Source organism: Leucopleurus acutus, assembly GCF_964270905.1.
Source record: "Leucopleurus acutus genome assembly, chromosome: 12".
In the NCBI taxonomy this organism is placed as follows: domain Eukaryota; kingdom Metazoa; phylum Chordata; class Mammalia; order Artiodactyla; family Delphinidae; genus Leucopleurus; species Leucopleurus acutus.
In genome coordinates this window covers 11,396,977-11,419,105 of record NC_139154.1, presented here as the reverse complement: position 1 = coordinate 11,419,105, position 22,129 = coordinate 11,396,977, and the positions used below count along the sequence as shown (strand labels likewise).

The 22,129-nt window shown below is 37.0% G+C and overlaps 1 protein-coding gene across 1 annotated transcript in view; it reads right to left on the bottom strand.

The window, feature by feature from the left end:
* Positions 1 to 22,129, bottom strand: part of DNAH6 (dynein axonemal heavy chain 6) — a gene marked incomplete at both ends in the record, with an annotated part of 284,256 nt that overhangs the window by 200,416 nt on the left and 61,711 nt on the right. The window contains 4 exons of the mRNA XM_082852453.1: positions 3,578 to 3,829; positions 7,618 to 7,770; positions 9,461 to 9,612; positions 13,357 to 13,477. Coding sequence (XP_082708579.1) covers positions 3,578 to 3,829; positions 7,618 to 7,770; positions 9,461 to 9,612; positions 13,357 to 13,477 — 678 coding nt within the window. The remainder of the gene's footprint in view (positions 1 to 3,577; positions 3,830 to 7,617; positions 7,771 to 9,460; positions 9,613 to 13,356; positions 13,478 to 22,129) is intronic.

Below are 22,129 nucleotides of genomic sequence, written 5' to 3'. Positions count from 1 at the left end.
CTAAGAGGGAAGTTTGTAGCAATACATTCCTACCTCAAGAAACAAGAAAAATCTCAAATAAACAGTCTAACCTTACACCTAAAGGAACTAGAGAAAGAAAAACAAACAAAACCTAAAGTTATTAGAAGGAAAGAAATCATAAAGATCAGAGCAGAAATAAATAAAATAGAAACAAAGAAAACAATAGCAAAGATCAATAAAACTAAAAGCTTCTTTGAGAAGATAAACAAAATTGATAAACCATTAGCTATACTCATCAAGAAAAAGAGGGAGAGGAATCAAATCAATAAAATTAGAAATGAAAAAGGAGAAGTTACAACAGACACCACAGAAATACAAAGCATCCTAAGAGACTACTACAAGCAACTCTATGCTAATAAAATGGACAACCTGGAAGAAATGGACAAATTCTTAGAAAGGTATAAGCTTCCAAGACTGAACCAGGAAGAAAGAGAAAATATGAACAGACCAATCACAAGTAATGAAATTGAAACTGTGAATAAAAATCTTCCAACAAACAAAAGTCCAGGACCAGATGGCTTCACAGGTGAATTCTATCAAACATTTAGAGAAGAGCTAACACCCATCCTTCTCAAAGTTTTCCAAAATATTGCAGAAGAAGGAAAACTCCCAAACTCATTACACGAGGCCACCATCACCCTGATACAAAAACCAGACAGAGATACTAGAAAAAAAGAAAAATTACAGACCAATATCACTGATGAATATAGATGCAAAAATCCTCAACAAAATACTAGCAAACAGAATCCAACAACACATTAAAAGAATCATACACCATGATCAAGTGGGATTCAATATATGCAAATCAATCGATGTGATACATCATATTAACAGACTGAAGAATAAAAACCATATGATCATCTCAATAGATGTAGAAGAAGCTTTTGACAAAATTCAACACCCATTTATGATAAAAACTCTCCAGAAAGTGGGAACAGAGGGAACCTTCCTCAACATAATAAAGGCCATATATGACAAACCCACAGCAAACATCATTCTCAATGGTGAAAAACTTAAAGCATTTCCTCTAAGACCAGGAACAAGACAAGAGTGTCCACGGTTGCTATTATTATTCAAGATAGTTTTGGAATTCCTAGCCATGGCAATCAGAGAAGAAAAAGAAATAAAAGAATACAAATTGGAAAAGAAAAAGTAAAACTATCACTGTTTGCAGATGACATGATACTATACATAGATAATCCTAAAGATGCCACCAGAAAATTACTAGAGCTAATCAATGAATTTGGTAAAGTTGCAGGATACCAAATTAATGCACAGAAATCTCTTGCATTCCTATATACTAACAATGAAAGATCAGAAAGAGAAATTAAGGAAACAATCTCATTCACCATTGCAACAAAAAGAATAAAATACCTAAGGATAAACCTACCTAAGGAGGTCAAGACCTGTACCCAAAAACTATATGACACTGATGAAAGAAATCAAAGATGACACAAACAGATGGAGAGATATACCATGTTCTTGGATTGGAAGAATCAATATTATGAAAATGACTATACTACCCAAAGCAATCTACAGATTCAATGTAATCCCTATCAAACTACCAATGGCATTTTTCACAGAATAGAACAAAAAAATCTTAAAATTTGTATGGAGACACAAAAGACCCTGAATAACCAAAGCAATCTTGAGGGCAAAAAAAGGAGCTGGAGGACTTCAGACTGTACTACAAAGCTACAGTAATCAAGACAATATGGTACTGGCACACAAACAGAAATATAGATCAATGGAACAGGATAGAAAGCCCAGAGGGAAACCCACACACCTATGTTCAACTAATCTATGACAAAGGAGGCAAGGATATACAACGGAGAAAAGACCATCTCTTCATTAAGTGTTGCTAGGAAAACTGGACAGCTACATGTAAAAGAATGAAATTAGAACACTCCCTAACACCATACACAAAAATAAACTCAAATTTGATTAGAGACCTAAATGTGAGACTGGACACTATAAAACTCTTAGAAGAAAACATAGGAAGAACACTCTTTGACAAAAATCACAGCAAGACCTTTTTTGACCCACCTCCTAGACTAACAGAAATAAAAACAAAAATAAAGAAATGGGACCTAATTAAACTTAAAAGCTTTCGCACAGCAAAGGAAACTATAAACAAGATGAAAAGATAACCCTCAGAATGGGAGAAAATATTTGCAAACAAAGCAGAAAAGGATTAATCTCCAAATTATATGAGCAGCTCATGTGGCTCAATATTAAAAAAAACAGACAACCCAATTAAAAAATGGGCAGAAGACCTAAATAGACATCTCTCCAAAGAAGACACACAGATCCAAGAGGCACATGAAAAGCTGCTCAACATCACTAATTATTAGAGAAATGCAAATCAGAACTACAATGAGGTATCACCTCACACCGGTTAGAATGGGAATCATCAGAAAATCTACAAAGAAAAAATCCTGGAGAGGGTATGGAGAAAAGGGAACCCTCATGCACTCTTGGCAGGAATGTAAATTGATGTAGCCATTATGGAGAACAGTATGGAGGTTCCTTAAAAAACTAAAAATAGAATTACCATATGACCCAGCAATCCCATTACTGGGCATATGCCCAGAGAAAACCATAATTCCAAAAGACACATGCACCACAATATTCATTGCAGCACTATTTACAATAGCCAGCTCATGGAAGCAACCTAAATGCCCATCGACAGACAAACGGATAAAGAAGATGTGGTACATATATACAATGGAATATTACTCAGCCGTAAAAAGGAACAAAATTGGGTCATTTGTAGAGGTGTGGATGGACCTAGAGATTGTCATACAGAGTGAAGTAAGTCAGAAAGAGAAAAACAAATAGCGTATATTAACGCATTTATGTGGAATCTAGAAAAATGGTACAGATGAAATGGTTTGCAAGGCAGAAATAGACACAGATGTAGAGAACAAACGTATGGACACCAAGGGGGGAAATTGGTGGCAGGGTGGTCGGATTAATTGGGAGATTGGGATTGACATGTGTACACTAATATGTATAAAATAGATAACTAATAAGAACCTGCTGTATAAAAAATAAATAAAATAAAATTTAAAAATTAAAAAAAAAGAATCATCCAGATGTCTAGTCTAAGTTCTTAAAATAATTCCTCTTGCATCTTTTGTATAGGAAAATTGATGCAAGTTAATCAAACATTCTTCTTTATCATTTATCAATTTATACTCTACCTCTTTCTAAGGGGGAATTTTCTAATATGCGGCTAAGCAAACCCTAAAATTGTCACAATAACTATAAAATATGCTAACAGGTTATAAAAACACTCATTTCATAATAATAAATAGAAACCAGCAGAAGGAGAATTCAATATTGCATACATGTTTTAGTTGCAATGGCCTAGAATTTATTCGGTATCTAAGAGAGGTTCAGAAACACTTTCAGTTTTCAATAGCAGCTCAGAGAATTAAGCCATAAAAAAACAAAAGTTAAACCAGATTAAAATGAAATATGCTTTCTAAATGGTTTATTAAAATGGAATAGTCAGCCTTTACACAGATTTTTAAATCCTGCTTCAGCTTACCTGTGCTAGCAGCTTTATTTCATTCACTTCATTGCTTAGATCATCAAGATCTCTGCCCAGATGCACACAAAATTGCTTAATCTTTGTTTCTCTGTCACCCACAGATTTATCAATGGCATTCCGAACAGCAACAATGGATGGCTTCATAGTGACAAAAACAGCAAAGTCTTCGGGAGGTGTGGGAACCTGATATTGTTCAATCAGCTTGTACATCTGAACCACTACATTCCCTTCATCTTCAAGGCTTTCAATCTAAACAGAAACATTCGCTGCTCGTTAAATAAATCAGAGTCCTTGTTATACCCGTTAAGATTGTCTGATAGGAGACAGCTGCTGTGCATCGTAAATATCACGCTGTGAAGAGCCAGCACACAGAGGGGTGCGTTTAATGCAGATCAAACTGGCTGGAGCCTGCTGGGTGGCAAATACAGTCATTGCTACGATGCAGGTAATAAGGCCCAGGAGGTAAGTTTTTCAGAGCTGAGCATAGTTAGTGTTACTGTTAGGTGTTTAGTTTTGTCTCTCTGTTTTGTTCTCTAGTAGATTAAACAGTGCCAATATTTGAAGTTTTCAGAGACAACAGGTGCTGTGAGGACGCCCAGCTGTAACATCTGACATTGCAGGCCTGTGTGTTGAGCAGTGACTGCCCCAGGGCAGCCCCTGAGGTGTGTGGACCATGTACCCATAGATTCAGAACCCTGATCTATGGTGAGACTCACACTACCCTTTAATAAAGGCTTCTGAAACCTTTATTACTGACTACTAAACATCTTTGCTTTGATGCCCTTCCTTCAGTGGACAGTGCCTTTACTACATTTTTGGCAAGGACTCCCCAGTTTTTGGGGAACCCTCCTCCCTGCCACTCTGCCACAAGATTATAGAGCAAGTATCCATGTTCTACAACTTGACCCACCTCCTGGCCACAAGCTGAACCAGGGAGAGTCAAATTGGGACCTAGTGAAACCAGCTTAGTCTGATCTCTCTCTTGAACTTGGGAAGAGTTAGGGTGCAGCTGTTGGCGGAGGCTATTTGCTTCCATGGGGTAACAAAGCATGTCCTAAACAGGAAATGAAAACTGCAGAGAGGCTTTAGAGAGATGGTTCTCAACCTTTAGCTGCATCCCAATCGCCCTGGCAAGTTTGGTAAAGCAAAGATTGTTGAACCCCTCCTGAGAGTTTCTGATTCAGAAGGTCCAGGGTGGGGCCTGAGAATATGCAAGTTCTCCAGTGACACTGATGCAGCTGGTGTCGGGAACACCCTTTGAGAACCACTGTTCTAGAGAGGAGCAGAGATGCGAGATGGAAAGAGAGGTCTTTTTGGTTTCCCTATGCTGCTCTAGTCCCTAGTTCCTGCCCTTTTTAAAGGCTAGGCTCTATCCATACCTTTGGATTCCAAAAGATATCCCTGCAAACTTAGAATAATTCTTCTCATTTTTCCAAGCTAACTATGTGAGTTTTTGTTACTTTCAACCAAAAGTGTCTAACATCTGCAATAAGTTACAAATAGAACTAAGTCTGACAACCAAAATCTGCTCACCTTCCTGGATTTCTGGTACGTGGAGTAAGCATATGTCCTGTTTTCTCTGGGAGTGTCTTGGTTTACACCAAGGTATTGTCCTGGCATGATGATTAATGGTGCCTCTTTCACTCTCAAAAATGTTTGGTCAGACAGTGATTATGTGGCCTGCCCTACCTATGCTGGCTGGTGGTCTACCCACTCACTGTAAAAGGGTATCTAAGAGTTATCTCAAATTTCTTTTGCTGTCCCGTCATTCAGTTGCCCACCAAGTCCTTTCAATTCTACTTACTTAATATCACTAGAATCCATTCCTTCTCTCCTATCCTTGGAAATACTACTTTAGCTATGGTTCATCAGCTTTCTCCACCAAACACCCCTTCTACATAGCATACCAACTGCCATATCGTGTTCTTGCCACGTTGCCTCAGGTCTGTGCATGCAAATTTCCCTCTTCCTGGAATGCCTACCTGAATAGATGGACTTTAGGACAAAGCTTAAATGCCCCAACCTCCACAAAGCCTTCTGTAACTCATAGGAATGACTGCACCCTCCCTCTGCTCCACCACCACCCTGCCCACAACAGTATCTTGTACCTATATCCATTGTATAAGAGTTATCTGCTGTCATTCATTCATTTCAAGGACTCTGAGGTCCTTGAAAGCAGGTTTACTCATTGTTGTCATCCTTGCGTCCTGCTAAGTGAGTGCTTACAACGTTTTTGGAACTAATGGATTAGGTTCCAAAGAAAAGCTGTCTGTGTGTGCAGAGCATTTTCCTAAGAAAGGCTGCTTCCCCAACACACCACCCAGCCATGCACAGACAACCTTATGGAGACGGGACACAGTCTGGGTTTCTGCATATGGCACATCGACTCTCCTGTTCTGGAACCAGAGAGAGAGCAGTCTACCCCCTGCTACATGATCCTTCCTTCCATAGTTTATACAACAGGATCAGGGTAAGGGTGGGGGCTGAATCCATTCATTAAACATTTAGAATTGATATCAGAGGAGAGAGATTCTCTCTCTTGGCGGCCCGCTAGACTTGCAACATGTGACCTGGGAGGTGCTGGTGGCCACATGTGCTGCTGAGGATGAAACAGCAGGAGGAATGTGTTTGCAGAGGTAAAGGAGCAAAGCAGACCCTCAGAGAGATGCAGAGAGGAGAGAGGATCACCTGGGTTTCCCACAGCCTTCTTATTCCTGGCTCTGGTAAGTTCCTAAACCTAGTCACATTCTTGGTGTGGGTGTGGGTGGAGTGTGTTCCATGGAATATTCCTTCCTCCTTAAATAGGGTCCACATTTTGTCCTAAGGTAGGGCTAAACCTCAACTGGGTTTTGGTTATTTGACAAAGAGTCTTTCTGACTGCAGATAATAATAAATGCTGGGCATCTTTAGCCTCCTGGGATGATGTATAAGTAGACTTGAGGGAAAACCACAATCATCTTGAGATCATCACATTTGAGAAGGTGTTGTTTCTTGAAATGAGAAACAAAATTTTTACTTTTATAGATACATGAAATAGCCTTTACTATTAATTCTGTTAACAATATATAACATTATCCAACAGATTATTGTTGTTAATGACTTATTTCACATTTCAGTTTGTATTTTTAAATTTGTAACATATCTTCAATTTCCAGATATTTAAGAAAATGATTTAACTCTATTTTAAATGCCAACTGGTGTGACAGAAAAACCTGACTATTGAAACTAAATGCGAGATTGCGTGCCACAGGGGAAAGATGGGAGGAGGAAACCACGTTTTTGGAGAGAGAGAAATAAGGGAGACAAAGGAGTGAGTGAGTGAGTGTGTGTGTGTGTGTGTGTGTGTGTGTGAGAGAGAGAGAGAGAGAGAGAGACAGAGAGACAGAGAGAGACAGAGAGAGAGAGGGAGGGAGGGAGGGAGAGAGCGGACCCCAGCATTTGTGTTACTTGAGTCCCCGTATCTGCTGTTGTCTCCCTGTCCCGCCTCCCTGTTTAAGCTAAAGTTGGGTTTCTTTTATTCCTAATTGGAAGGTTCCTGACTATTATGCAAATATAGGTTAAGGAGGATCAAGACTTCCATTATGACTAATATCAAGTTTACAATTCTATTATCATCTATCACAAATAAGAATTGCAATAAACTGGGGTTGAGAGCATTGGCTTTGCAGTCAGAGACCCAAGTGTAAATTCCGGCTCCACTACAAAAAGTTCTGTGATCTTGGACAGCATAACCTAGTTTTGTCCCTGTTTCCTCATCTGCAGAATGAGAATAAAAATTCTTTATACTTCTTAAGTTTTCGCAAGGATCAAAAATGTAATGTATGTAGAAAATGTAATGCATTCCCGGCTAGTAGTACGAGTTTGATCAATGTTAGCTGTCATTACTACTGTGATGTAAGGCATATACTTACTTTGCCTGAAAGTGTTTTTGATATTCTGACAGCTGTTTCCTGATCTTCAGTCCCTCAATTTCTCCTACTTGCCTTCCTTACTCACCACAAGATCTGGAATAGTGAGTTATGTAAGAATCAACTCACCCTTTCCTGAATTTCATCAAGAAATAGTAAGTTGTTAACATATTCTATGGTGGTAGTTGGGACAAATTCAAGTTTATATTCTGCATCTTGTGCCTCAGAGACAAGGGCATCCACTTTTTTCTTGCTTAGACGAGGAAGCATATAATTTAGCACCTAGGAAAGAAAAAGGAACTGTGAATCATAACTACTTGAGTATTTCCATTTTATTATATATTTTAGATAAATTCTAATTGAATGGCTGTTAAGTCGGCAGGTATTGGAAGCAGCAGTATATGTGAAGGGGCTGGTGTTTTTCACATTGAACCAATAGGAAGGGCTAGTTTTGAAGATAATTTCTAGAACAAGCTGGATTGCACAACTTATTAAAAAGTTTGCCTAAATGCTCTGATCTTTTGTAAGTGCCCTTTCTGCTGCTTTGCCCTGTATAGTGAACATTGTGGTGCCCTCCCCAGCATCAACTCCACTTCTTTCCTGTTGGGTGGTAGTTATGTGGTTTGGAGGAAACTGATCTCCCCTTTAGAAACAAAGACGGAGTCTGATCAGTCATAAGGCAAATATGAACATGGCTTCCTTTGGCTCATGTGATCGGATTAGGGCGAACCTCTGACCTTAGCTGATCCAGTTAAGTAGAAACACAAGACTTTTGTTTAAGGATGAGAGATCTCTCATGTTCTCTCTCCCTGGACATGAACAAGGAAATAATTAGCCTATGGAGCTTTTGACAGCCATTTGAGAAATGTGAAGGCATGTGAGCTTTAGGTTGAAGCTGGCACATCAGAAGGCTTGGTATAGAGAATGACTAAAACTACTACTGAGTCACTAGATTACACCTCCCTGGTGGCCATCCACTCTCTGGACTTTTTAGATGCATAGCCTATACATTTTCTGATTGCTGAAGCCAGTTTGAGTTGAGTGTTCCTTGGCTTGGTATATAGTAGTGCTCTTAGTGCTCAGAAATGTTTGCTGAAATTGAATTCTATATATTTTTTCTTTTGCAGCAAATGAAGCAGCAAAGCTCTAGAAGAAAGCCCAATGCCATACAACGAATTAGTGACAGAATAGATACTAGCACTCAGGCCTGCAGCCTTTTAGACAGGGCTCTGTCTTCTTTCATCTGCACGAGGGGTCAGCAGAAGTTTTCTATAAGGGCCAAATAGTAAATATTTTAGATTTTCAGGACATATGGTCTCTGTCACAACTACTCAGCTCTGCCCTTGTAGTGAGAAAGCAACCATAGGCAATACATAAGCCAACTGTCATGGGTGTGTTCTAGTAAAACCGTACGTACACAACAGGTGGCAGGCTGGACTGGTCCTGTGGGTTGTAGTTTGACAATCTCTGTTCTACACCATTATCTCTCTGGAGGTATTTGACAGTATATATGACTCTAAAGGAAGACCTGTAAGTTATTGCAGAAGCAATCAAGTTTCCTCAGCTCTACAACTCACCAAAATATAATCAGATCTTTAGGGACAGTTTCAGATCAGGAAATGATCTCCTAAACTTGATCTCAGTATCCTAGAATCAACCAGCATTCCCACTAGGATCCTGAGCTGTTACAGTGGTGTCTCTTCTGTAGGAAGTCTTGAAATGCTCCAACAAAGGAAAAAGGAATGGGTGTAAGAGGCTAGTCTGAGGGCTGCTGTCTCCTCACCTGAAAGCTGACTGTACTTGGGACAGAAAGAAGAATATGGGACTTTTCCTAGAAATTAAGGATGCGCAATAGACTAACGTTAATTTTAAATATTTGCAATACTGGAAAATAAAGATAGGTTATTTGCAAGAGAAAATCATAAAATAGTTGTAGAGACCATAATTTAAAACTTTCTTAGTTCATAGTTACCTCCAAGCATCGCAAAGGTGATGGAATTAGTTTTTCTTTTAGTTGCGTAGTGTCGATGAGCAGCAATCCTACATTCCTGGTGCATCTTAGAGCTACTGCGTCCTTGTGCTGTCTGTGATATTTTTCCAGTTGTTCACTAAAGAACTTAACATCTAGGTAAAGTAATTCACATAAAGCATAAAACATATGTATGAGATTTTAAAGGATCATTATAAAGATATATTAAAAATCATTGCATTAATAAATTTACATACATATTTATAATGTATTATCCATATGTAGAGGACCTTGTGTAACTTTAAAATGTTAATTCATAATGCTTTATGTTTTATTCTTGAAACTAATATTTAATAATGTAAATATGTTCTCTGGCTCCTGTTAAGAATGGCACATGAAAATAACTTGTAATTGTATTACAGGATCTGGTTTAGAATGGATTAGATTCTAGAGTCAGGTTGGTTTGAAGTTGGCTTAATCTAAGGGTTCTCCCACATGGTAACTCAAAGTAAGCATTCATCGAGGCTAAGGCTTTGTCAATTTGTGTCTTCCATATACTGAAGTTGAATGTTGATAATATTCCCATCGCCATTTTCTCCCTTTTCCAAACCAGTGGAAGCCTGATTACCTTAAATACACTTTTATCATACTCTTGGTCAAAAACAGCTCTTACTAATACACATATAATACTAAACTACTTTACTCATCTTTCAAAATCCTGTACCTCTCGGCCTTTAAATATTTAGTTAACTTTATTTCCAATTACTCTCTCTGCTTGAGTCAGATTGATTTCCTTACTGCTTCTTGTTTTCCTTCTCTAATCCTCCCCTCTACCATCCCAAAGAGAAAAGGGTGTTGATTCTTGCCTTTATTCATATCATCTTCTCTCCTGGATACAAGGGAGAGTTTGACACAGTATAAAGAACACAACAGGGACTTCCCTGGTGGCGCAGGGGTTAAGACTCCTCACTCCCAATGCAGGGAGCCTGGGTTCAATCCCTGGTCAGGGAACTAGATCCCAAATGTATGACGCAACTAAGAGTTCACATGCCACAGCTAAAGAGCCCATGAGCCACAACTAAGACCCGGTGCAACCAAATAACTAAATAAAATAAAATAAATATTTTTTTAAAAAAGGACAAATCAGACAAAGTGTTAGAAGACCTAGGCTCAAGTCTTTAACCCATCTGTGGCTTTGGGTAAGTTACTTCATAGTCGATCTTCCTGAGCTTCGGCTTCCTCGTGATACAAAAAAGGGATGACAGTTATCTGTCCTACTCATTTCAGAAGGTTTTGATGTGTGTGTTTTTTATTTTATTTTTTTTTAGCTGTACTTGGGCCTCTCACTGTTGTGGCCTCTCCCGTTGCGGAGCACAGGCTCCGGACGTGCACGCTCAGCGGCCATGGCTCACGGGCCCAGCCGCTCCGCAGCATGTGGGATCTTCCTGGACCGGGGCACGAACCCATGTCCCCTGCATCGGCAGGCATACTCTCAACCATTACGCACCAGGGAAGCCCTGATGTGTGTATTTTTGAGAACTGACAAAATAAGTATATCAAATGATCTGAGAAGACTTCTGGTAAGGAAACCTGTATAATGTGGATTGGTCAAGTATTTTCCAAACTTACTTGAACACAGAGTCTTTTTCATTTTTTCATGGTATCATGTAATATCCTTCAGAATAGTGGTTCAAGGAATACTAGCTTGGGAAACACCAATTTGGTCCAATACTTTCATTTCATACATGAAGAAATTTAGATCATTCGAGGTTAAATGACTTGGCCATGGTCATATATAGCCATGTTCAAAGGGAAACAAAAGAGTAAAGCTGATAGAAGAGTTCTCTCTTTATGAGATAGAGGAGAGGCAGTTTGTACAATAGTTAAGCACACAAACTTTCAAGTCAGAGAAAACGATTTCTAAACCACTGACTAGCTGTGTAAACTTGAAGTTACCTTATCTCTATATATTTTCACTTCCTTATTTGTAAAATGAGAATACTCGCCTCATAGAATTATGAGGATTAGATGAGATGCCTGAAAATCACTTAGCACAGGATCTATCATAAGCGCTCAGGAAGTATAGAAATTATTAGTAAACACTGACATTTATAGAAATTCAGGGGTGAGATATGGCTGATTAGTTCAGGAAGCCAGAGTCTGTCCCCTGATCATCTTCTGGGGCTAGACAGAGGTCAGTGTGGCTAAAAGTTTGGTTAAACAGACATATGTTAAGTGTCTATAATATGTGCTAGGCAGTGTTAGAATAGTTTGAGGGAATATGATAACAGGCAAGGCATGGTATCCAAGGGGCAAAGTTACATTCTATTAACCTCTGGCTAACAGTTGGGTTCGAGGTTTAGGAAGTACCAGGGAGTTCCTACAAAAGGAGGAACACAACGTTTAGGGGTCCAGACCAATGCACTCCAGAGTCCCAGAAAACAAACAGCTAATACCTATGAGACCCTGGTTCCAGGATTGGATAGAATTGACAAGCCGAGGCAGGACTAGAAGAAGGGCAACCTGGGAGCTTGGTGGCCTCATCCAGATGAGTGGTTGGTGAGGGAGTAAAGTTATCCAATGTGAGGAACAAGGTAACAGGATACTAGGAGGCCTTGGCTCAAGGTTATGAGTAGAAGATCTAGGGGATTAGAACTGGTTATTTGGATTAGGCCTACTCCATGTGCTGAAATGCCAGGTTCCACACCTTACTGCCACCCTGGTGCCATTGTGTCCCTGTCAGTTCCCTTCAGTTCGACACACACTAAGTCTCAATGTGACAGTGTTGGTGAAGAACAGTAGAAATGAACTTGTCTAATTTGTTTTCTAAAGTAAGACCCCACTTCGGTTTCTTGAGCAAGTCAGTGTCTTGAAATAAAGGGTCTGTTTCAGATTTTAAAAACTTAAGGGACATAACAAGTGAATATAGTGCCTGCTCTTGGACTAGATACTGGGTCAAACTAGCTGCAAACTGCTTTATTTGGGGGATTCTGAATAGGGACTAAATGTTGATATTAAGGAATTCTTGGTTTTTTTATTAGGTGTGATAATATTAATTTGGTTCTGTAGGGACATGTTTTTTAAAGATGAATATTGAAATATTTCATTTAGGGATGGCAAGTCTAATTTACTTTAAAATACTTCAGCATAATAAAAAGAATGGGTTGAAACAAAAGCATAAAAATTTACAGAAAAAATCAGTGTTGCTTTGTGAGGCAAAGTATCAAAGTAATCATTTTTGTGCATAAGAAAATAAAGGAATAAAGCCAGTTCATGAAATAAAAAAAGAATATGAATGATATGCTTCACATTTTTAAATGGTAATAATGAATAATATATACTTAATTTTTGTAAACATTTGGGAACTTTCTTGCCGGAAATTTCACTTGGATATTGTATTTTATTTCCTTTTGTTGAAGATAACGAGTTTAATAAAATAATTTCTCTTCGGAACTGATCTCATGACTAAGAGTTGTGGATTCATACCCACCAGGTTACAATATGGCCACAGAAATAGAGTAACTTGAATTCCTGAGACACATGTTGCACTATGTAAACATTTTTTAAAGGAATCTGAGAGGTAAACATTCCTTTTGACTCCTTCCCATGTAAAGGCTATATAACCTTAGCACTGGTACAACTTGATACTAAAAGATAAGCTTTTGGGGAGGAATTCTTTCCCATAATATTCTGAAATAAAACAGTAACAGTAAACCTAAAGAAAAAAAAAGTGGCTCTACAGCAAATAATCTAGAAATGAATAAATTCTTGCATTTTGTCAGGCCAACGCTTTGGGGCTACCATTTCTGTCACCATACACCACCAAACAGAAACATACACAATGATAAACCTTGATATACCTGTCAAACATAATTAGTAAGGACAAACAGAAAACTTACCAGGTTCTTGAAGTTTAAGAGCTTGTAAATCAAGACTTTCATTTTCCTTGAAGAATATCTGAAACTTTTCAAACGTAGCTGCATATAATTGAGCAGATTCAAATGCTGCCTGTATGGTTTCCTAAATGTTATAAAAAAACAGACAAACTATATTTTTCCTGAGCAGAATTCAATTCAATAAAACTGAACAAACACAGATGCCTTCTCTGTGCCCAACACTATGCTTTGACCTGAGGATACGTAAGTGAGGAAAGATACCATCCTGGATGACAAGAAGCAATTAATGTATTCTCTTATGAAACTAAAAAAAAAAAATACACATTCAGATCTGACTTTCAAAGAATTGTTCCTTATGATTGAAAGGAGGCACACCTGTAATGTTTTTAGCTTCATGGTGAACTTATACATCACTAGTAAATATATGGTAAGAGACAATGTCTATTTATTTTCCAAACTGCAAATTTTATATCTTGGTTAGTGTTTTTGAGCAAGGGCAAAATCATTTAGCATAGTTACAAAATTACTTGCCTAATCTCATTATTAACTTCTCTGTGCTGTCAAGTCTCCTATTCCAAAATGTCTTCATAATTTGCCCTAATAAAATTCTTTCCTTCCCCTCACTTAACCTTGGCTCCAACCTCCACTTCCCCACAGTTTTTCCTACAATACCCATGTCAATACATGTTATCATAGTTCAATGCCTATGAACAGCAGTTAGGATCAGTTTGTTGTTGGTCTTGGTCCATTATTCCCTGGCTGCACTCAATTGCCTTCCCTTACATTTCCTACCGAGACTTCTTGCAAATGACTGCAATTTGTCCCAAGGAAAACTAGAAATGATCAATGGAATTGCTCATTCCCAACACATCAGTGCTAGGTTATTGCTTTATGGATTCAGACTCTTGCTTTAGGGATAGTGGGTAGCAGTAGAAAGTTTCATTACAAACAATAGCACACACCCTGGATGGCTTAGTTACTTGTTCATTTATTTCCTTTTAATAGGTTCTTATGTAATCTTCCAGAATATTTCTGCTGTTTATTTATTTACATTAAAAATTGAGGGGAAGAAATTATGTCAGAGTATGTCTCCTTTGAGAAGATGTGCTACATATATACAATGGAATATTACTCAGCCATAAAAAGGAATGAAATAGTGCCATTTGCAGCGACATGGATGGACCTAGAGACTGTCATACAGAGTGAAGTAAATCAGAAAAAGAGAAATAAATATGATATAATATTGCTTATATGTGGAATCAATAAAAATGGTAGAGATGAGCTTATGTGCAAAGCAGAAATAGAGTCACAGATGTAGAGAACAAACTTATGGTTACCAAGGGGGGAAGGGGCAGTGGGATGAATTGGAAGATTGGGACTGACATATGTACAGTACTATGTATAAAATAGATAACTAATGAGAACCTACTGCATAGCACAGGGAACTCTACTTAATGCTCTGGGGTGACCTAAATGAGAAGGAAATCTAAAAAAGCGTAGATATATGTATACGTATAACTGATTCACTTTGCTGTATAGCAGAAACTAACACAACGTTGTAAAGCAACTATACTCCAATAAAAATTAATAATAAAAAAGAACATCCTTTTCCCCACAGCAAAAAAAAAAAAAAAGTGTATCTCCTTTGAGCAGATTTAATAGTCTCTGATACATGATCATGCAGGTATTAGAAACACAACGGGAGGTCTGTAAATGGAAAGCTCCACCAACATGTTCAAAATATGATTTTAAACCTCACAGGAAATTTGCTGGAATAGTACAAAGAATTCCATATATCACCACTGAAATTCCCTAATTTTTAACAATATATCACATTTGTTTTATCATTCTCTTTCTCTATATTATTTTACCCTGAACCATTTGGAAGAAAGTTGCAGACACAGACATTTTTACCCCTAAATATTTCAGGGTTTGTTTAATAAACACAAGGATATTTTCTTATAGAACCATAGTATAATGACCTAAATCAGGAAATTAGCATTGATATTAATACTATTATCGGGCTTCCCTGGTGGCGCAGTGGTTGGGAGTCCGCCTGCCGATGCAGGGGACACGGGTTTGTGCCCTGGTCCGGGAGGATCCCACGTGCCGCGGAGCGGCTGGGGCCGTGAGCCATGGCCGCTGGGCCTGCGCGTCCGGAGCCTGTGCTCCGCAACGGGAGAGGCCACAACAGTGAGAGGCCCGCGTACCGCAAAAAAAAAAAAAAAAAAAAAAAAAAAAAAAGATACAAAAAAAAATACTATTATCAATTACAGATCTTATACAAATTTGGCCATTTGTCCCAATAATGTCTTTCATAACAAAATAAAAAACCTTTTTTTCCTGGTCCACTGTCCTATCCAGGATCATGTATTGAATCTTGTATCTTGTATCGTATCATGTATTTCTTGTATTGTATCTTGCCACATCTCTGCAGTGTCCTTTAATCTGAACAATTTCTCAATCTTTGTCTTTCATGACCTTTAACATTTTCGAAAAGTATCTCCTGTGTGTGTATGTTATACTTCCTAATGCTTACATTCAGTTATACATTTTTGGCAATAATACTACATAAGTGATGTATGTTCCCTGTGAATAGTGTCAAAAGACACAGAATGTTGATTTGTCCCATTACTGGTGATGTTAACACGTTAGTTAAGGTGCTGTCTGTGAGGTTTCGTTACTGCAAACTTACTATTTTCTCTCTTTAAATCAATAAATATTCTATGCAGAAACGCTTTGAGACAATATCCTTTTCCTCATCATATCTTTGCATACTCGTTCTAGTATGAATTAGAGATTCTTGCCTATTTCTACAGCAGTGATTTTTCCTTATGTTTTCCTTCTACGTTTACTAATTGGCATTTTACTGTAAGGAAGAGCTTTCCATTCTCACTCCATTCCTTCATTCACAAAATGGACTCATGTATTCTCATTTTATTCAAAGACTGTTATAATCATTACTTATTTTAATGGTCAAATTGTCCCAGGGAGACCCTTCAAGTTGGCTTTTTAATTTTTTCTGCATGTCGTCATTACTCCTTAGGCACCTTGTTATTTTTTGGTTCAACAATATGCTCTGGGCTGTTCTTGTACTTTCCCTGCCCCAGGTTTTGAGTAAGCCATTTCTCCAAAGAGATTTGGTTCCTTTTGATTTGGAATGATATACAGAAAACAATGTGTGGACACCAAATATGCTCATTGTTACTAGGATGTCACTGCTTCTAGGCCATCTCAGCAAGCAGATCTAGGATACACACAAACACCTCACATAAATACATATATACACAAAACCCTATACATAGTGCTCTTTCTATCGATCAACTAAAGATCATGAGTTCATAACTCCAGTTCCAATATAACACCATTCTGGCTTTTCCTCTTCCATATTTGGATGGGGATGAATAATCTCATTTCATTAGCCACAATATTTAGTTATTTGCTTAGCTCCAGAATATACAGAAAGTCATTTCAGAATTGCTAACACACTAATACCACTATGAAAAACAGACTAAGTGGAATTCAATATTTATTATAGTTATAGTGGTCTTTAGCTTAGGGTATATGGGCAAAATAGTGTGTTTAAAAGTTACTTGGTTTAGTTTTTTTCCCCTTCCTTGCAGTGTGGTTATGTTATTCATTTGAAATATAGTCTAGTTCTTTTGTTTTCATTGTATTCTATTTTACGGTTTTGTTTCCCCATTCTTATTGATTTTTAAGTGCTATATTAAAAAGTATACTCAGAACTAAGCGTGACTCTTCCCATCTTTTCTACTCCATACCCACCATCCTGTCTACACCATTCCCACTGTCTCCTCTAGGTAACAAATTTCCTTAGTTTCTGGTTTATCTCGTCTCCCTCCCTATTTTCTGACATAAAAAGTAGCACACTATAGATATTCTTTTCTACTTTGCTTTTTTCACCTAACAATGTATCCTGGAAATCGCTCCATATTAGTTGGTAGATATTTTCCGTATTATTTTGTTCAGCTGCATAGTCCTCCTCTGTGTAAATGTACCATAGTTCATCCTGTGTATTTTGGGAGTTTCTGATATTTTATAAAAATAATAATGTTAACAAAATCTAGTGCATATGTACTTTTGTATTGCTGGGCATGAATCTTCTGGGTACATATTTAAAGGTGGAATTGCTGGATCAAATGGTAAATACATAACATGTAGTTTTGTTATATATTGTAAAATTCTCCATTATTTGCATTCTCAAAGGCAAAGTGTGAAGAGCATTTGTTTATCCATAAGCTAGCCAATGGAATGTGTTGTCATACTTTTGAATTTTGCTAATCTGATAGTTGAGAAATGCTACCTCAATTTTGTTTCCATTTGCATTTCTCTTATGAGGTAAAATATGTTTTCATGTGTCTAGGTTCTTGTTTTTGGTGAGTTTTCTATCATATGTTTTGACCATTTTTCTACCGAGTTTTTGTCTCCTCCCTGCTCCCCATTGGCAAGAGTTCTTCATGTATAAAAATATTAGCCCTTAGCTGTGATTTATATGCTGCAAATAGATTCTCCCAGTTTGTAATTGTATTTTTACTTTGTTTATATATTTTTTTGCCTTGAAAAGTTTTAAAAAACTTTATACCATCAAATTTATCAATTTGTGCCATTATTGCATCTGGATTTTGAGTCATAGCTAGATAACCTTTCTTTATGAACAAGATTATAGAAGAATTCACCCATGTTTTCTTCTAGAACTTGTATGATTTAAATAAATTTTTAGATCTCTGATCCAGTTATTTTTATATACAATGTGAGATATGTATCTAACTTTAACTTTGTACCAAAGGCTAATCAGTTATTCCAGCACTATTTATGAAAATGTCCAAATATATCTCAGTGATCTGAAATACCATGTTTTTTATTTAATAAATTTTCATGTGTACTTAGGTGTATTTCTGGATTTTCTATTCTGTTCCACTGGTCTGATAGCCAATACCACAATCTTTTAGTTATAGAGTTTATATTTAATACTTGGTAAGAATAATATCCCAAATAGCTTTTCTTTTTTAGGGTTTTCTTAGCTTCTATGCATGTCTATTATTACATATAGGCTTTACTATAAACTTATGCTCTATGATAAAGCTTATTAGTATTTTTATTGGCATTGTGTTAAATTTATAGATTAATCTAGGGACAACAGATATCTATTATGTTGAGTCATTCCATCTAAGAATATTTCTTTAAGTCTATTTTTGTGTCTTCCAGAAGCCTTTAAGAAAACTTAAAAAGATATCCTTATATAGGTTTTTTAAAACATTTCTTATTAGGTTTACTCCTAAATATTATATATTACCTGCTTTGTTGTTATAACAATGAAGTTTTCTCCACCAAGCATTTTCAGTATTCTAGAACAATTTATGTGCTATTGTGAATATCTGGTCTTTGGAGAGTTGATAAAATTCCCTTGTGAAACCATCTGGGCCTGGTGCTTTTTACAAGGTATTTCTTTGATAACTTCCTCTATTTCTTCTGTGGAGCTTGGTAAGCTTTTTATTTTTAATGTGGTTGATTTAGATTACCATGTTTCCCTAAAAATACTATCTATTTAATCTAGGTTTTCAAATTTATTTGGATAAATGTCTGCAAGGCAATCCCTCATTTTTTTTTTCTGTTTAGATAGCTATTTCCTTGTTATTTGTCATTGATTATGTTAGTTAGGACTTCTATACCCTTATTTATTTTTCTCCTACTTGACCTGCCTTATGATGAGAGTTGCATGTTAAAGTCTTCTATTCACAGTGTTTCTATTTATGTTCCATTTGTGTCTCATTGCAACTCTTTGCCTTTTGCAAGTGTTTCCTGTATATATATGTGGTGCATAGAAATTTATAGCCCTGACTCATAGGATCACAAATCTTGCTTTCTTATTGTTTACATTTGTCTCTACACCACTGAGCACCACTTCATTTTCAGTCTTTCTAAAGAAAGACTAAACGTACCCTACCAGGGTGGTATATTTGTTACAATAGATGAGCCTACACTGACACATCATAATCACCCAAAATCCATTGTTTACATTATGGTTCACTCTTGGTATGGAACATTCTATGGGTTTGGACAAATATATAATGACATTTATCCATCATTATGGAATTATACAGAGTGTTTCCACTGTCCTAAAAATCAGTGTTTTGCCTCTTCACTCCCCCACCCTCAACCCCCTGGTAACCACTGACCTTTTTACTGTCTCCATGTTTTTGCCTTTTTCAGAATGTCATATAGCTGGAATCATACAGTATTCCCATTACACATATGTTACACCTTTTAAAGTTGTCCTACAGTGTTCTTGGATAGTCTGTTGTGTTTTTTTCAGTCTTTGTTCTCTTTGCTTTTTGGTTTTCAGGACTCTATTGATATATTCTATGGCTCAGAGATTCTTTCCTCAGCTGTGTCTAGTCTACTAATAAGCTCATCAAAGGCATTATTCATTTCTGTTATGTTTTGTTTTTTTACCTCTAGCACTTCTTTTTGGTTATTTCTTAGGATTTCCATCTCTCTGCTTACATTGCCCATCTGTTCTTTCATGCTGTTTATCTTATCCATTGGAGCCCTTAGCATATTAATCATAGTTGTTTTAAATTCTGGGTCTGATATTTCCAATATCCCTGCCATGTCTGGGTCTGATACTTGCTCTGTCTTCTAATTTTTCCCCTTATTAATGTGCCTTGTAACTTTTTTTTTTGATAATTGGACATGATGTATTTGGTAAAAGGAACTGCTGTTAATAGGTCCTTAGTAAGGGGATGGTATGTGTCAGTGGAGGGGATATATTCTATAGTCCTTCGATTAGGTCTCAGTCTTTTAGTGAGCCAATGCCTCTGAACTGTGAACTTCATAAATATTTCTCACTTTTTTTCTCTCTCTCCTTAGGTGGGACAGATGGCTAGAGTGGGCTGAGGTTGTGTATTTCCCCTCCCCCAGGTAAGTTAGGATCAAATAATACACTAGCAAATTAGGTTCTGGTTAACTAGTTTCCTCTGAGGGTAGGCCTTGTTGAGAAGAGGGTGCTCTGACATATTTCAAATTATTCCTTTTCCCTTCTCCCTGCTGGAAGCATGAGAGAATTTTTCTCTAATATTTACAGTGAGAATCTGGTTGAGTTCTTGCAGGTAAATTTCATAATAATGTGGGGGTTCCCTATAACTGGGTCCCCGGAGATTTTTAACTCTCAGAGTTGTTCACACTGAGCTTCCTGCAATTCATCAGTTACAGTTCAGGTTTTCCTGTCTGGCACTGGTTCTCACTGAGGTTTCTGCTCATAGTCTCTGCTCTCAGAAGCCATGACTCCCTGTTTTCATCTCTCTGTCTCTACAATTTTGAGAGCTGTGGTTTCCCCTGTGTCCTCCCCTCTATTACAGATCCTATAGCAGTCTGTTCAGTCAGTGTGTTCAGCTTTTTACTTGTTAGAATAGAGTGGCAACTTCCAAGCTCCTTACATGTGGATCCAGAAATAGGAAGATCAGTCCTTTTGCCAAGTTATCTCTTGGTTGGATGAAACTCATCCCAATTTCATAAAAAATCCTGATAGCACCAAAAACCCTAGGCCCTTGCCTTTTTAAAACTATTTTTCTATAGCCTTGATATTTGAAGGACTAGCTTGGTTAGATAAAAATTATTGATTCGCATTATCTGCTCTTGAGTTTTATTAAAAATGCTGTTCCATCATTGCCTTTCTTTATACGTTGTTTTTGAGAAGACTGATGCTAGTCTAATTCTCTTACTTTTGTAAGTTATTTTTATTGTGCTGTGAGACCTGGAGGGATTTCTCTTTAGCTTTAAAAGCTAATAGTTTTAAAAGGATGTATCTCAGAGTTGATTTTTCTAGGTCAATTTTCCAAGGCACTCTGTGGGCCCTTTCAATATATAGATTCACATTTTCTTTTCTTGGACTATAGTTATGTGTTTGTTCTACCCTTTGTTTTGTTTTTCTCCTTCAGACACTCCAATTATATGTATGTTATTTCTTCTTTGCCTGTTTTCTATTTCAATTATTTTCTCTCTGACCATTTTTACTTCTATCTCTAGCTTATTTTCATTCTCTTGATTGTTTTCCTGTCTTTATACTAATTATTACATTTTCATTCAGGTTATTCTCTCTGGCATGATGCAATTTAGTCTTGATTTCTGAGATATTTTGTCTTTTTAAAAAAAGTTCCATTTTTATTTTAAATTTTGAATTTTTTTGATTTAATGTTGAGGCTATTTACTTTAGTTTATAGTGCAGCTTTTGTTTCATGTTTTATGGGAGGGAAGAGAAGGAATATTTTAATTTTCACTTTCTATTTTCCCCTTATAGTACCTTCTCAGGTATTTAATATATTTTAATTTCTTCAGCTCATGGATTTGAGTGATTTACAATATTTATAATTTAAGGGCATTCTGTTTTGTCAGTAGAGCAATGTGCAGATTATTTTATTTTAGTTTTTGGTTGTGGGGAAAGAGTTGGGTGTATTCTGGTTTTCTGGTTCTTTTTGTCTTGCAGGGCCTTACATTTTCACCAGTTGCTCTATTTTCCCTGTACCACCCAGTGTTCAGATAATGTCTCTTCCTCCTTTTTAACCTTATTCCCCCCCCCAAAAAAAAGTGATACCATCTTGAATAGCTTGTACTTTTAAGTTTCTTTCTTATAATCAGTGCTCTAATCTACCAGGACTTAAAAAAAATCACTTTAGCATTTAGAGATTAAGTAGCATTTAATCTAAAGATAAGACAGGAAGAAAATATGTTACCCAGTTTCTTAGAAATCAAAAATATT